The 12,262-nt window shown below is 37.1% G+C and overlaps 1 protein-coding gene across 8 annotated transcripts in view; it reads left to right on the top strand.

Annotated features, from left to right (window-relative positions):
• LOC117288372 (nesprin-1-like) overlaps window positions 1-12,262 on the top strand; it is a 210,338-nt gene that overhangs the window by 141,332 nt on the left and 56,744 nt on the right. For all 8 annotated transcript variants that reach the window (XM_033769230.1, XM_033769267.1, XM_033769236.1 and 5 more), the window contains 2 exons: window positions 7,810-8,043; window positions 10,816-10,956. In XM_033769230.1, coding sequence (XP_033625121.1) covers window positions 7,810-8,043; window positions 10,816-10,956 — 375 coding nt within the window. The remainder of the gene's footprint in view (window positions 1-7,809; window positions 8,044-10,815; window positions 10,957-12,262) is intronic.

Here is a 12,262-nt window from a genome sequence, read left to right as displayed (position 1 = left end):
TCAGGGTGTCACATTTTCCGATTTCCCGTGCAAAACAACAGAGTGCAGCTCAATAAAGAAACATCATCTCACCACCTTTTTGGTCTTTGAGGCTTGATGAATATTCCATTCAATTCTTAGGAGAAGGGCAAAACCTTCTCCTGTGTCATCATGTGAAACAAAGGTTAATTTATTTCCTTCGTCTTCTTGAGATCTGAGAGAGGCAAAAAAAGGGGCAGGCATCCTTCGATGTAATTCGTCTATGAACTGGAATGTTTTTGGCGAGTTAAAGTGGTCGTCCGATGTTTAATTTGCCACTCAATGCGTGGAATGTTACAAGGCAGTTTACTGTGTGGGAGGGGATAGCTTAGCTTCACCTACAGTTATGTACCTGATACATAAGCGTTCAGCGGCTTACCAATTTGATCATCAGGAAATAATGACATGGCTTTGAGATTTTAGGATAGCTTCTAAAGTGCTTTTCAATTTGTTGTCACTAATGAGTGCTGTGGCTTTTTGTACTTTTTTTTATATGATAAATAATATTTACACTGTAATTTTTTTTATTACTTCTCGGACAACCCTACATTGGAGCTTTGTTTTGGCTTTTATTATTAAAGGGTCTGTTCTGTCGGTTGTTTTGTCAATTAAAAGTATCTGGGTTTTGGCAGTTGCCTTTTTTGCTAAGTGGCACACATTTTACTGTAGAAAAAGGAAAGAAAAGTAATGAATTGATGGTATTTCTTTCTTATATATAAAAACAAAGAGGGGACAACACAATTTCACCAGGGTTTATACTTTTAGTTTTTGACCTCTTATTCTGCTTCTGGGAGGAAGTTATTAATAACACTTACAAAGCTTCTGCACCTGTCTTCATCTTTGAGATTCTACACTCAGGGAGGGTACATGCAACACTCTCAGATAGGCAACACTCTGTATGAGTCATATTTTGCACTATCGATAGCCTATCATGTTGACATTTATAAATGACTCTCTCTATGTCAGGTCATGTGGTCCCACAAGAAAATGTTGCCATGTCTCATTGTAACACAGAGGGGGGTTCTGTTTTCTTAAAGGGAAGATGAGATGTTGATCACAAAACGAGCTCAAATATGCCAAGCAAGCTACACCATTTGACTTTCAACCCATAATTTCACAATGCTGCTTAAAGGAACACATTGCCTTGGATCGGACGAGTTGGTCTATAACTGGGCGTTTGTAACCGTTTTTTATAAAATGCATTGGTTGGAAAGATGTTTTAAAAGTAGAATACAATTATCCACACAAGTTTGCCTCGAAATTGTGTGGTTTTCCTTTTACTGCGTGAACTAACACGGTCGGCCATTTATGGGAGTCAAACATTTGACTCCCATAAATGGCCGACCGTGTTAGTCGACGAGGTAAAAGGAAAACCGTGCAATTTCGAGGCATGTTTGTGTGGATCATTGTATTCTACTTTTACAACATCTTTCTACCCATATGCATTTTATAAAAAACAACTCGTCCGATCCAAGGCAACGAGTTCCTTTAATAGCGGCAATTCTTTGCTAACTGTGCAAGTTTCCATTTCATATAGCGCTGCTAACTGTAAGCACACGAAAAGGCATGCTTAACTAGCCAGAGCTATAGCTGCCAATTAGAACATGGCCTCATATAAAACATATCAAACTGAAATCATGTTGCTTAGGGTGATGTTTCTGAGCTTGTTATTTCAAGGTTTAGCCAAAGCAGTCAGCACCCGTCGCACTAGAGATTGAACATTCTTGTTTCTTCTGCTAGACCAATTCTGATGGAAAATCTAATACCTCTAAGTTTCAACGCGCTGAACCTTTGATATTCCTATGGACCTACAATGTACAACTCTGTGGCTTTGTTTCTGTTGTTAGCTCAAAACCAAAGAGTGGAGATTAGATGTCCTGCGGTTTACTCCCAGAATAAACCTTACAGCATGGGGGGGTGAACTAGTTGTACAGTCAATAAAGTACCTAATCGAGACCAGCTGTATAGTACCAGAGAGCCAAGACAGGTTTCTTTTGTTTAACTAGAACCTTTTTATACAAATTCAGCAACCCCACCTGCTGAGGTCACTTGATTGTCTAGACTGTTACAATTCTTATTGTATAGTTAACATTAATCCAATATAGTTGTGTGAAATCATGTAAAAGGATTAATGAATAGAATTCTTTGTTAGCGTGACAGGTGTTTGTGGATGAGATGAGGGTCTAGTTTAGAATTATTAACTTGTTGGTGATTAGCTGTAGGATTGAATGAGTCATCGCTCTTGACTTTGTGTTGGATTGTGTGGTAATTATAATATTGGTATGGATTCAGTTTAAGCATGGAGCTATTGGTTTAAGGGTCAGTTCAAAATAAACAAGTGGTGTGCGCGTGTTTTCTTTGGTGAACCAGTCAATTTGTGTTGCCCAACCTGCCTTTTTATATATTGACATTGATCTGCGAAGTTGTCTATCATCTAACCCTTGCACCTTGGTGTAGACCAATACATTTGCATATTTTGAAATGCTTCAGGTTTAGTTTTTAAGGTACATGTACATCTCGAAATTACCAAATGTCTGACAGACATTTCACCACTAGCTCTCAGTCTACCACCGCAATGGCCCGCAACACCGCAGTAGTACAGTCAGTATACACGTGTAAACAGAAATCTTGGACATGTATACGAGTAAACATTAAACAAGCAATCTTGGCCATCTTGGTGAATTTTGACTTGGTTTGTGAGGTTCACTTACTGAGCTTCTATTTTCAGCGCAGTGCTCTTGATTTACCGTTGTTATTCTGTCTCTTTTACTTGGGTGTTATTTTTAGTCTTAAATTTCTCATTAATGAAATAATGAGCGAAACCAGATAGAAATCCCCCACTGTGCCTAATTTTTTAGTGCATTATTATCTATTTCTGGTATTGAAACCAATGAACCTATAGGCAAGTAAAGAGAAGAAGTTGAAGAATTCTCAATTGTAGATGGTGGAGGAAGACCCCAACTGGGGAAACCTACACAATCAAGCAAGGACTGAAAAACCAATCCATACGCAAGGCTCACAAGAAACCACTCAGCCAAGGAATGCCAGAAATAGAATTACAGCAAGTTAAAACCATAATGTTAACAATTACCTCCTAATAGAATTAGGAATTTTTTGAGGGCTTGGGTTTTGGTTGCATTAAGGAATGATGTTGTGTTCTTAGAAGGCACGGTAAGACCATGGAGCTATGAATTAATTTCTACCTCCTCCATGGTTAGACTTACCTAAAGGCATGAGACATGTCCAAATACTACAGAGCGCCAAAAGTGCACGATGGGGAACTGGAGCTCCATCTATTATTGGAAACTGAAATACCCATGGGTGCCATTTCAACAAGCAACTATAAAATAATTGATAACAGTGGTCCGTGTCAGCACTGATCTAGTGTTGTTGCATTAAAAGAGTTGCTTACTGAAATGGCGGCAAGTGTACGTTTCATATTTCAGCCCGAGTTCCCCATCTTACACCTTCGATAAAAACTATTATTTACCGCCCAATCCCAAATTCCTTCCACCTAATTATCCCAAAACCCATGAATTTATACCCAGAGCTTCTTGATGGGCTTCCAAGTTCATTACAGGTCACCCTCACCTAAAAGCAAGTCACCTAGTGTGTAATAATACAGGCTCAGCTTAAATAGCCTTGGATGGTGGGAACACAACCACCACATGCCTAGATCTGGTTGTCCAAGGCCACATGTACCACGTTGAGGGAAATGCAAATTTGTTCAATTGATTTTCTTTTTTGTTAATAGAATTAACAATAATAAAAAGCATTTATATAGCGCAAAAATCCGCCTAAAAAGACGCTCAAGGTGCTTCACAGATTAAAAGAAGAATAAACGAGTAGCCAATAAACATACTGAAATACTATATATAAAGCAACAGTAAGCATAAACATGAATTCCAAACCTCAAAAAAACAAAAAAACAATCCCAGATAAAATTAAGGCAAATATGCTTACTATTTAAAAATGTTCGATGGTTACACAAGAAGCATTGTAAGCTTTGATTATAAAATCTAAAATAAAAGGCAAGATTGTAAATATTCTTGTTTACATTGGGTGTGATCAATATAAAATGTAAACATAAGTCATGCTTGCTAGTGCTTAACGTATTTCTATTTGGACGTTAGCCAAACAGTTTGCCGATTTTGTTAGCTCTGTGTATTTATAAATTTTGAGCTTAGTGGTCCGTAGCGTCAATCGAAGCTGGCTACTGGACTGTAACTGTACGTTCTTTTGTTCAGGTGACCCTAGGGATGACTTGCAATGGTTGGAATCCATGTAAGCCAAATGTGGCCAAATTTATTTAGGATTTAAACTTAGAAAATCTAAAGCCCACATTTTAGGTATTGTCTCTTATGACTGGGGAAAAGGTAGACTATGAAGTAGATTTCAGAGTTACTTTTTTTTTTTTTTTTTGTGACATCCGGGATCAGGATGGCCCAGTGGTTTCAACCCTGCCTTTCACCTCTGTTGACTATGGTTTGATTCCCATCTCAGACCGTAGCCTTGCATGTCGATTTAGTTTTTTTTTTTATTTACATGATTGCATGGGTTTTCTCCCTTTGAGATTTTCCTCTTACTTCTAAAACTGAAAATTGCCTATCGTTTCTTATTATTGGCGTTTATTGATGTAGAATGAAATAAATAAATAAATAATAAATAAATAAATAATAATAAAGAATAAGACAACTACACTATTGGTTGTATTTTGTCCAGTCTTCCACTTCATGATGCAATAGGAAGAATGGAAGAAGCTGCATCCGTTTTATAATGTTTACTATCTCTCCATATTGGCGCATTAAGCCACACTAATTAAATTACCAAACAATTAAGGCAGATGTATTGATCTTTTCTATAACCAGATAGGCTGAGGGGAATTGAACACCACTGGTTTCGCCACTAAGAGGATGTTCGTTTAGACTTCTATCTTATCCTCAAACAAATAGCGACTGAATAATTAAATTTAGGAAAAGAGTGAACACATTGTAAAGTCAATGAGGAGTTTATAAGATGCAGTCAGTAGCAAACACCATCTGTTTTTACATGACTCTTCTGTTACAAAATAGGGCATGGGTAATTGTTTACAAAAATATGAATTTCTTTTTGTAATCCCTTATTAGCAAGAGATACTTTTACTTTTATTCTTTATTCTGCTGCTTCTGTTTATTTAATCCATCATGTTGGAAATGACAGTTCAGCATGGAACTTTATCAATTTAATTTTCTGCCTTTCTGCTGTTCCATGCCTTTTAGCCAAATGGTGTGTGGTGGTTTTTTTTAGAATTCATAACAAACTCAATTTCATATTCATTATAAATAAAAGGCACATATACAAGGTTTAGCGGTACAGTGATTTCAGTTGAGTGGACTGGTAAAGTCTATGTAGTTTTGTAGAAGAAAAAGAAATAGGAAAAAGAAATATATTTGGAGCAGGACATAGAGCTTAACTCTAATTTGGTGACAATACAAATGTTACATGCTACATGGGATTTTAGGCATTGCATGGTGAGGTATCAATGTATAATTGGTTTGCTGTAACACCATCTACTCACTGTGTAGATTATGGTCCGCAGGAATTCATGACACTTCTCTACTACTGCGAAGTAGATTTTTGGAATTCGGGAGACTTGTTTATACATGCTAAAATACAAACAACCACTTATTTTAAAGCTCCGTGTTTTTAATCACCCTGGGCCTGATCATTTTTTATGGAGTGCAAATATTTGTATGCAACTACAAACACTATTCAAGATTAACGACACAGTAAAAGGCAGGTGGCAATCAGATGGAGGATTTGATTTTGCACACATTTTGCAATTTTGAGATGCAAAAGACTAACTACTATTAAAGTCATCTGCAGGAAAAAATGTGCTATGATTTGAGGTTAATTTTGTTGTCTTTCAGGGCAACTTATTACATTGAATCTAAAAACGTTGAATTGTCAAACACTGTGTTTCCTCATACCTGTAATTACAAAAAACATTGAATTGTCATTAAAATGTTTTTTTCATACTCACTAAGTAGCGTCAATAAATACATTAAGTTAATGAAAGAAGTCTTTTAAAAACAGACATCATGGGTATAAGGGATTGTGAAGGAAAGGTGATACCCAACGCCGGTTTTGTGCATCATCGTCTTAAGTCATAATCCCATTCAATATAGTTACTGACTACAGACGTATCACTCTGAAAGTATATTGATTACATCCAAGCCCTAGATTGACGTAAACAAGTATTCAGTCAAGAGTCTAGCCTGAAATGATGATCTCATTTCTCGCTAACGGATACTTCATGTTATTGACAAGGGACAGCAATATTCAACAAGAGGGAATAGAAAAACCACTTTTTCAAAGTTACTGTTACATTTTCTCAAAATTCAACAGATAAACAAGAAAGAGCGCACTGGGAATATTTTTTCTGGGTATTGTTTGAATAAGAAGAACAAAAATTTTTCAAAAACAAAAAAATACAAACTTAGATATAAAGTAAATCTGAGAAGATCCATTGGTATTGAACACATGAGCTAAAACTCATGTAAAAAGAGAGTTAAGCCGTTCCAATTCAATTAGTTGATTCACAGATTGCGGCAAATATTTTGTTGAAAATATAGACAAATTTAAACTGGAAATCCATATTTTTGTTTTATGCCCGGCAATGACTTTGGTTAGAATATATGTAACAAGTTGATTTTCAACATCAAGAAAACGGTTAGAAAGAAGAAAAAACACCCAAAACATTGTTAATCAGGCATAATTTTGGCCTGATGGATGTGCTTTGTGGCCTGGCTAATCCCAATATTAGAGCAGAGCTTACTGTCAAAACAACAAAAAACAGCTGATTTGGATTGTTCCAACAAATTTTTAAGGACAATGCTGAAAATTGTGTATGGTTTTTCACTATTTTCTCCTGACTTACACTTTGGATGATTGTACAGGTTTCTTATTTCATTTATTTAAACACAAGTTCTATCTGCGACTATTCCTCGGCTCTACCAATCCTGCATAATACCCTTTCAAATTCTATTCAGACGCTAAACATTTTGAATCGTTTTTTGTTCTTTTCTTCTTTTGACCTGAGAAATTTCTCATAATGTTGCGTGATGTAATTGATTGAGAGATGAGGAAACATCCCCCACCTTCCTTATCAAAAGGGCAAGACTCATGTACCATTCAGCTTCAGAGGTAGCCAGCCATCTTTGATTAAATGTTCACTCTTTTACTGTCTCTGTACATGGCTTCTAGGCAAGTCACAATCCATCATGGATCCACAGCTATAGTGTTGACATTAGCCGAGGGATGAAAGAAACATCTGCCTCACTCGGTTTGGGTTTTAAATTGTGATCGGTGCGAAGTCTTTGAGTCTCGTGCAATAATAAAAAATTAAAATAAAATCGTTTGTTAAAGCTAAATAAGTGCTCGTCTTTTGATTAGTATAATATGTAAAGACTATTACCCCATCCTCGATGGTAGAAAACAAAATGACTGCAGTGCAACAACAAAAATACTGCCCCGATCACAGTTGTGTTGAGAAGTAAGCTTTATTTTAACTATTAAATATAATTACTGGTTTATTTAAATCTGCTTGTACAATAAAAAATAATACAGCAAAACATTTATACAGTATAAATGTTTTGCTGTACTTTTTTTATTGTAAATCTGAAATTTTATTTAGCCTGCCGGCTGCGAAAAAGGATTGTTACAAATTTAAAAGCAATAGGCAAAAGTTTTGTTGCGAAAACCAAAAATAAACTCAGAAATTAATTACCAATTCATCTTTCCTTCCTACAGAGACTAGAAGAAGAGCTATCCGCTCACCAGGCTCTACTGAAGTCAGTCGCCCGCCGTGGATCAAGACGTCGCTCCCACGCCAGCAACTCTCCTAGTGATGATGAAGAAGTGAACGGCAAGGAGGATTCGGACCCGGAGCTGTCCGAGATGAAAGCAAAGTGGCGTGAGATCTCTATGCAGGAGGCAGAGAGGAAACAGCAGCTGCAGGCGTCTTTGGAGTATGCAAGACCTCAGGTAGGTGTTGGGTTGTTAAGGTTGAAGAGTAGCTCCTTCGTCTTCTTCTGTGGTGTGGCTGAGAGATCTAGTGTGATTGGACTCAAGTTCTGATGGTTAAATCATTTGAGTTAGGGTTCGGTTCCTTGAGCAAGGCACTTAACTAAAGTTGCTTGTCTTCATCCAGGTGTATAAATTGTGGGAATCTGCGATGGTTGACTTGGCATTAGGTTGGAGTAACCCCTTAGTGCTACATCTACATGTAGTATAAGCAGCTTGCGGTTTGTTTTATGCTTCCCAGGGGAAACATAACTACATAAAATGCATCTTACCTGTGATAGGTCCTACAACAATTTCTGCTTAGCAAATTTGTTTAGCAGAATTTCCATTTTTAAGCAGCTTTATGAAACTTGGTTAGGAAGTTTAGGAAATCAGGGCCCAGCGTTCAAGGTCTGCAAAGTACATCCAGAGATTGCCAACATGTAAAATACATGATTAAACATTCATGCAAGAATAAATATAATGTTATAGGGAGCGTGATTCGTCACTCATGCCTTCCTCATGAAGATACACAAAACACAAAAACAAAAACCACTTTGCTGCAGTGAAGTTTATGATAATAATAAAGTTTGTGCTTTGAAGATTTTGTGAAAGCCATCAACAATAAAGTATAAAAAAAACTTGGAATTGTCACTCAAACCAGAGGAACCTTGAAATGGTTGCGCAGTATAGTAAAGTTCAGTTTGTAAACTACTTCTTTAATTTGTAATACGGAACATGTACCTGCAACAACAAGAGCTCACATTTTATGCGAGTTATCAAAATAGTCTTGGTTGCACCATTCTGGAATAACATGTTCCCATGTGGTATTTTTCAAAAGGTTAAATGAAGCACATTTAAGTAGGGAAGAAAAGTAACACAATTCAATTCAATCCACAGTATCTTTTATTCCTACATATCATCACGAAGAAAACCCCCAAAAAGTACAACAAAAGTACAGTCAATATTATGAATGTGGAGGCACGTGCCTAAAAACAGGGCTTGTCAAGAACAGCCTACAAAACAAATTAAAACAACAGCTTATAAACAATGTTATAAATGTTTTGGGGTTGAATAAATTGTGTTTTTTTTTAGTTGTAAGCTTCTTTTTTTATTTCCTCAAAATGTTGTTGATGCATTTTTGATATATACACGAACATGTTCCCTCATAAAACGTCACAGCATGGATTTTTGTCCCCCGTGCCTCACAGGCATATCAAACCATGGCCCAATTACTCTGCACAGGTTTTCAATATTCCCAAGTTCAGCATCTTATGTGAGGGGAGATCTGCCCCCTAATGCAATCTAGAAGACAAAACACACAGATTGCATGGCAGCAAATAGCGCGCCAAAGGGCGTTCAGCTTGATCACGAACCACTGCAAGCCGCTTCTTATTTATGTGACTCAGTCACAGCTTGGCCCTGCTCATCAGTCACTATTTTTCTCGCTGTGCCTGCTGCCTTCATCGCCCACCGAAACAAGATGAATTATTTATGGCGTAAAGCAACCGAGCTGCCTCATTGGGAATACTCTTAGTGCCAATTTTCTATCTTTGGAAATTCTTTCCGGATGAACTATCATGAATCTAGTCATTCATTGTGGGTCATCTCCATAAAGATGTGGCAGGAGATCATTTTGAAAAAGTGCATCTTGTCCATTAAGCAAAATGTACAGCACTTCAATGAATTCTTTCAGTTTAAACCACAAATGTACTACAAATAAGTGATTCTTGCATGTGTAGGTTCTGTTCTGTTCAATTTCGTAAAGCTGTTAAGCAGAAAATACTGCTTAGGAAATACTTTAACTGAGCAAAAAAATGAGGTAGGAACCAGTGGCAGCAATGTAATCTTTTTGACATTTTGGCTGGTAACCTGTTTCAGCTAAGGAATATTTTTCCGAGAGCTGACATGCTTTATGAAATTTGGCCCCGGTCAATCCTGATTTGTTTCCTTATCTCATCTTGTCTGGTCAAAAATATCCAGAATTGTCCAGAGAAGCTTCTATTTATAGACCATGTAACCTTTGATTTAAAAGAAGAGTAGCTTTATACATTCTAGGGCCTTTGTGGCAGGAGAGATACTGCACAAGTCATAAGGGAAATTGTTTTTGTTGTGTCAAAATTTCCATGCAAACTTAATAATTTCCAAAATAACAGCTGAACAAGTTGTGAGATATATGCTCTCTTTCTTTATATCAAAACTTGAAAAAAAATTAGACAGTGAATCTTCATAAAATATATGATTTGGTGTTTTCTTCAATTGCGCCGACAAGAAGTCCAATGAACAAAGAATATTTTACTTAAGCTTAACTTGTACCTGCAATCTCTAAATTAAACTGCCGGCACACAGATATCTAATTTCAGACTTTCATTATGTCTGCTTGGTGAACAAAAAAACCTGTAATTTTTCTCGAGAAATAAAGAAATCATGTTTTTTTATCTAATTCTCTAGTACTGAGATTACTATTACGAGAAGCTTCTTGAAATCTGTGACTCAAGGAGTAAGGTCAAAATGCCATCATTTCAAATCACCTCCTAAACTTGAGATCCTAATTTCTGACTTTCTTTGTCAGCGGTGACTCTCGCCCCTGTTTAATTAACAGGTTAAGGACCTCTCCTGGGTCATATAACACAGAGTAAAGTAAGCCCCCCTGCTGGTAGCTAAGTAAATGACGCCCACGCCCAAGATCAAACCCAATCAAGATGAAATTATAACCCATTTTTCTTGTCCTGCTAAAACTGTATCCTCTTGCAGGAAAGCAACGGAATGCAATACCCACCAGTAAGACGAAGTTTAACCTTTGACATGCCTGAGAGTGCAAGTGGAGGGGATGATGAGAGTCTGAAGGCATCTCTGACTGCATTGAATCAATGTTGGGAACACATACAAACTCAGGTATGTAAAAATCTCTTCAAGTAAGTCATGTATTAATGTTTTGTGTCGGGTAACGAAGTAATGTTGTACAACTCCCAGATACATCCGTGTAGTAAGACATCAGGGCCCAATTTCATGTCTCTGCTTACCGTAAGCATGCCGTAAGCAAAGAATCTGCGCTTACTGAAGCAGGGAATCCGCGCTTACATTAAGCGTATTTTGCTGGCTAGCATTCAATTTTTGCTTGTGCACATGCCTACTCCACATTACTAGTAATTTTTCAATTACAAAAGCAGAAATTTGGCGCTTGCACAGTAAGTGGCAAAAGGTGATAAAAAATGCAGAATTCAGCGATAAGCAGAGTCATGAAACTGAGCTCGGCAAAGGTCTTTGGTTCGACAGAATCTCTGAAGGATGGTTTATAAGAATATTATTTTGGATTTACCCTTTAGTGTTCACATGTATTAAATCAAGTAGATACCCTCACCAGAAATCAGACAAAGAAAGTCATGTTGTTTATTCTTTTATTGACATTGCATTGCTCAATGTTGAGACTATAGCAGGGGATACCCAAACCATGTTACTAGAAACTGGCAGAAGTTCTCCCCCCCCCCCCCCCCCCCCCCAGCTATACAAAAACTCCAGGGTCCCCTCGTACACCAGCCATGAAACATGTTTCCAAATAAACATGGCCCTATAACTGAAGCAAGCAACGTTCCCGGAGCGTTCCCACCAAGAAGTGATTATCAGTGCAATGGAATCAATATTTTGAGGGAGTTTGGCCAGTGTTGTCGGAGTGGTATCAGATTAGATTCAGATTGATTCAGTGTGAGACACACGTCGGTAGCATTACCAATCCAGGCATGATATTCCTTCTACTTCAATCTGATTTCCGATTTTTTATTGCTCTTTGAAAAATCTGAAAAAATGATTACTCAGCCTGAAATTATGTCTATTAAAGGGTCTTTGTCATGAAAATAATTTTCGTCTCGGTGATCGTGAGACGAAAATTATTTTAGCATGTAAAAAGGTATTATCATGACATTGTTGTACTCATTTCTCAAAAACTACACAACACCTCAGCAACTAATATTTTAAGGTACGCTTTCTACTATCATTGTCTTCAAATGGTGAAAGTTTAATGTAAATCTGTGGACATTGTGTTTTGTGTTACAAAAAGTACCCAAATCCCTTAATGCCTTCACATTCTGTACATGTAGGTCAACCCTTGTACTCAATAAAATTATCCTACTTTTTTTCAAGGACAAGTTAGATATTATGCCTGTCAATCATGCTACCAATCAAGCTAGTTTGAGATACTTAGTAT

Source organism: Asterias rubens, chromosome 1 (genome assembly GCF_902459465.1).
Source record: "Asterias rubens chromosome 1, eAstRub1.3, whole genome shotgun sequence".
NCBI classification, from domain to species: Eukaryota; Metazoa; Echinodermata; class Asteroidea; order Forcipulatida; family Asteriidae; genus Asterias; species Asterias rubens.
Note: the sequence above shows the minus strand (reverse complement) of the source record. Positions and strands in the feature narration are given on the sequence as shown.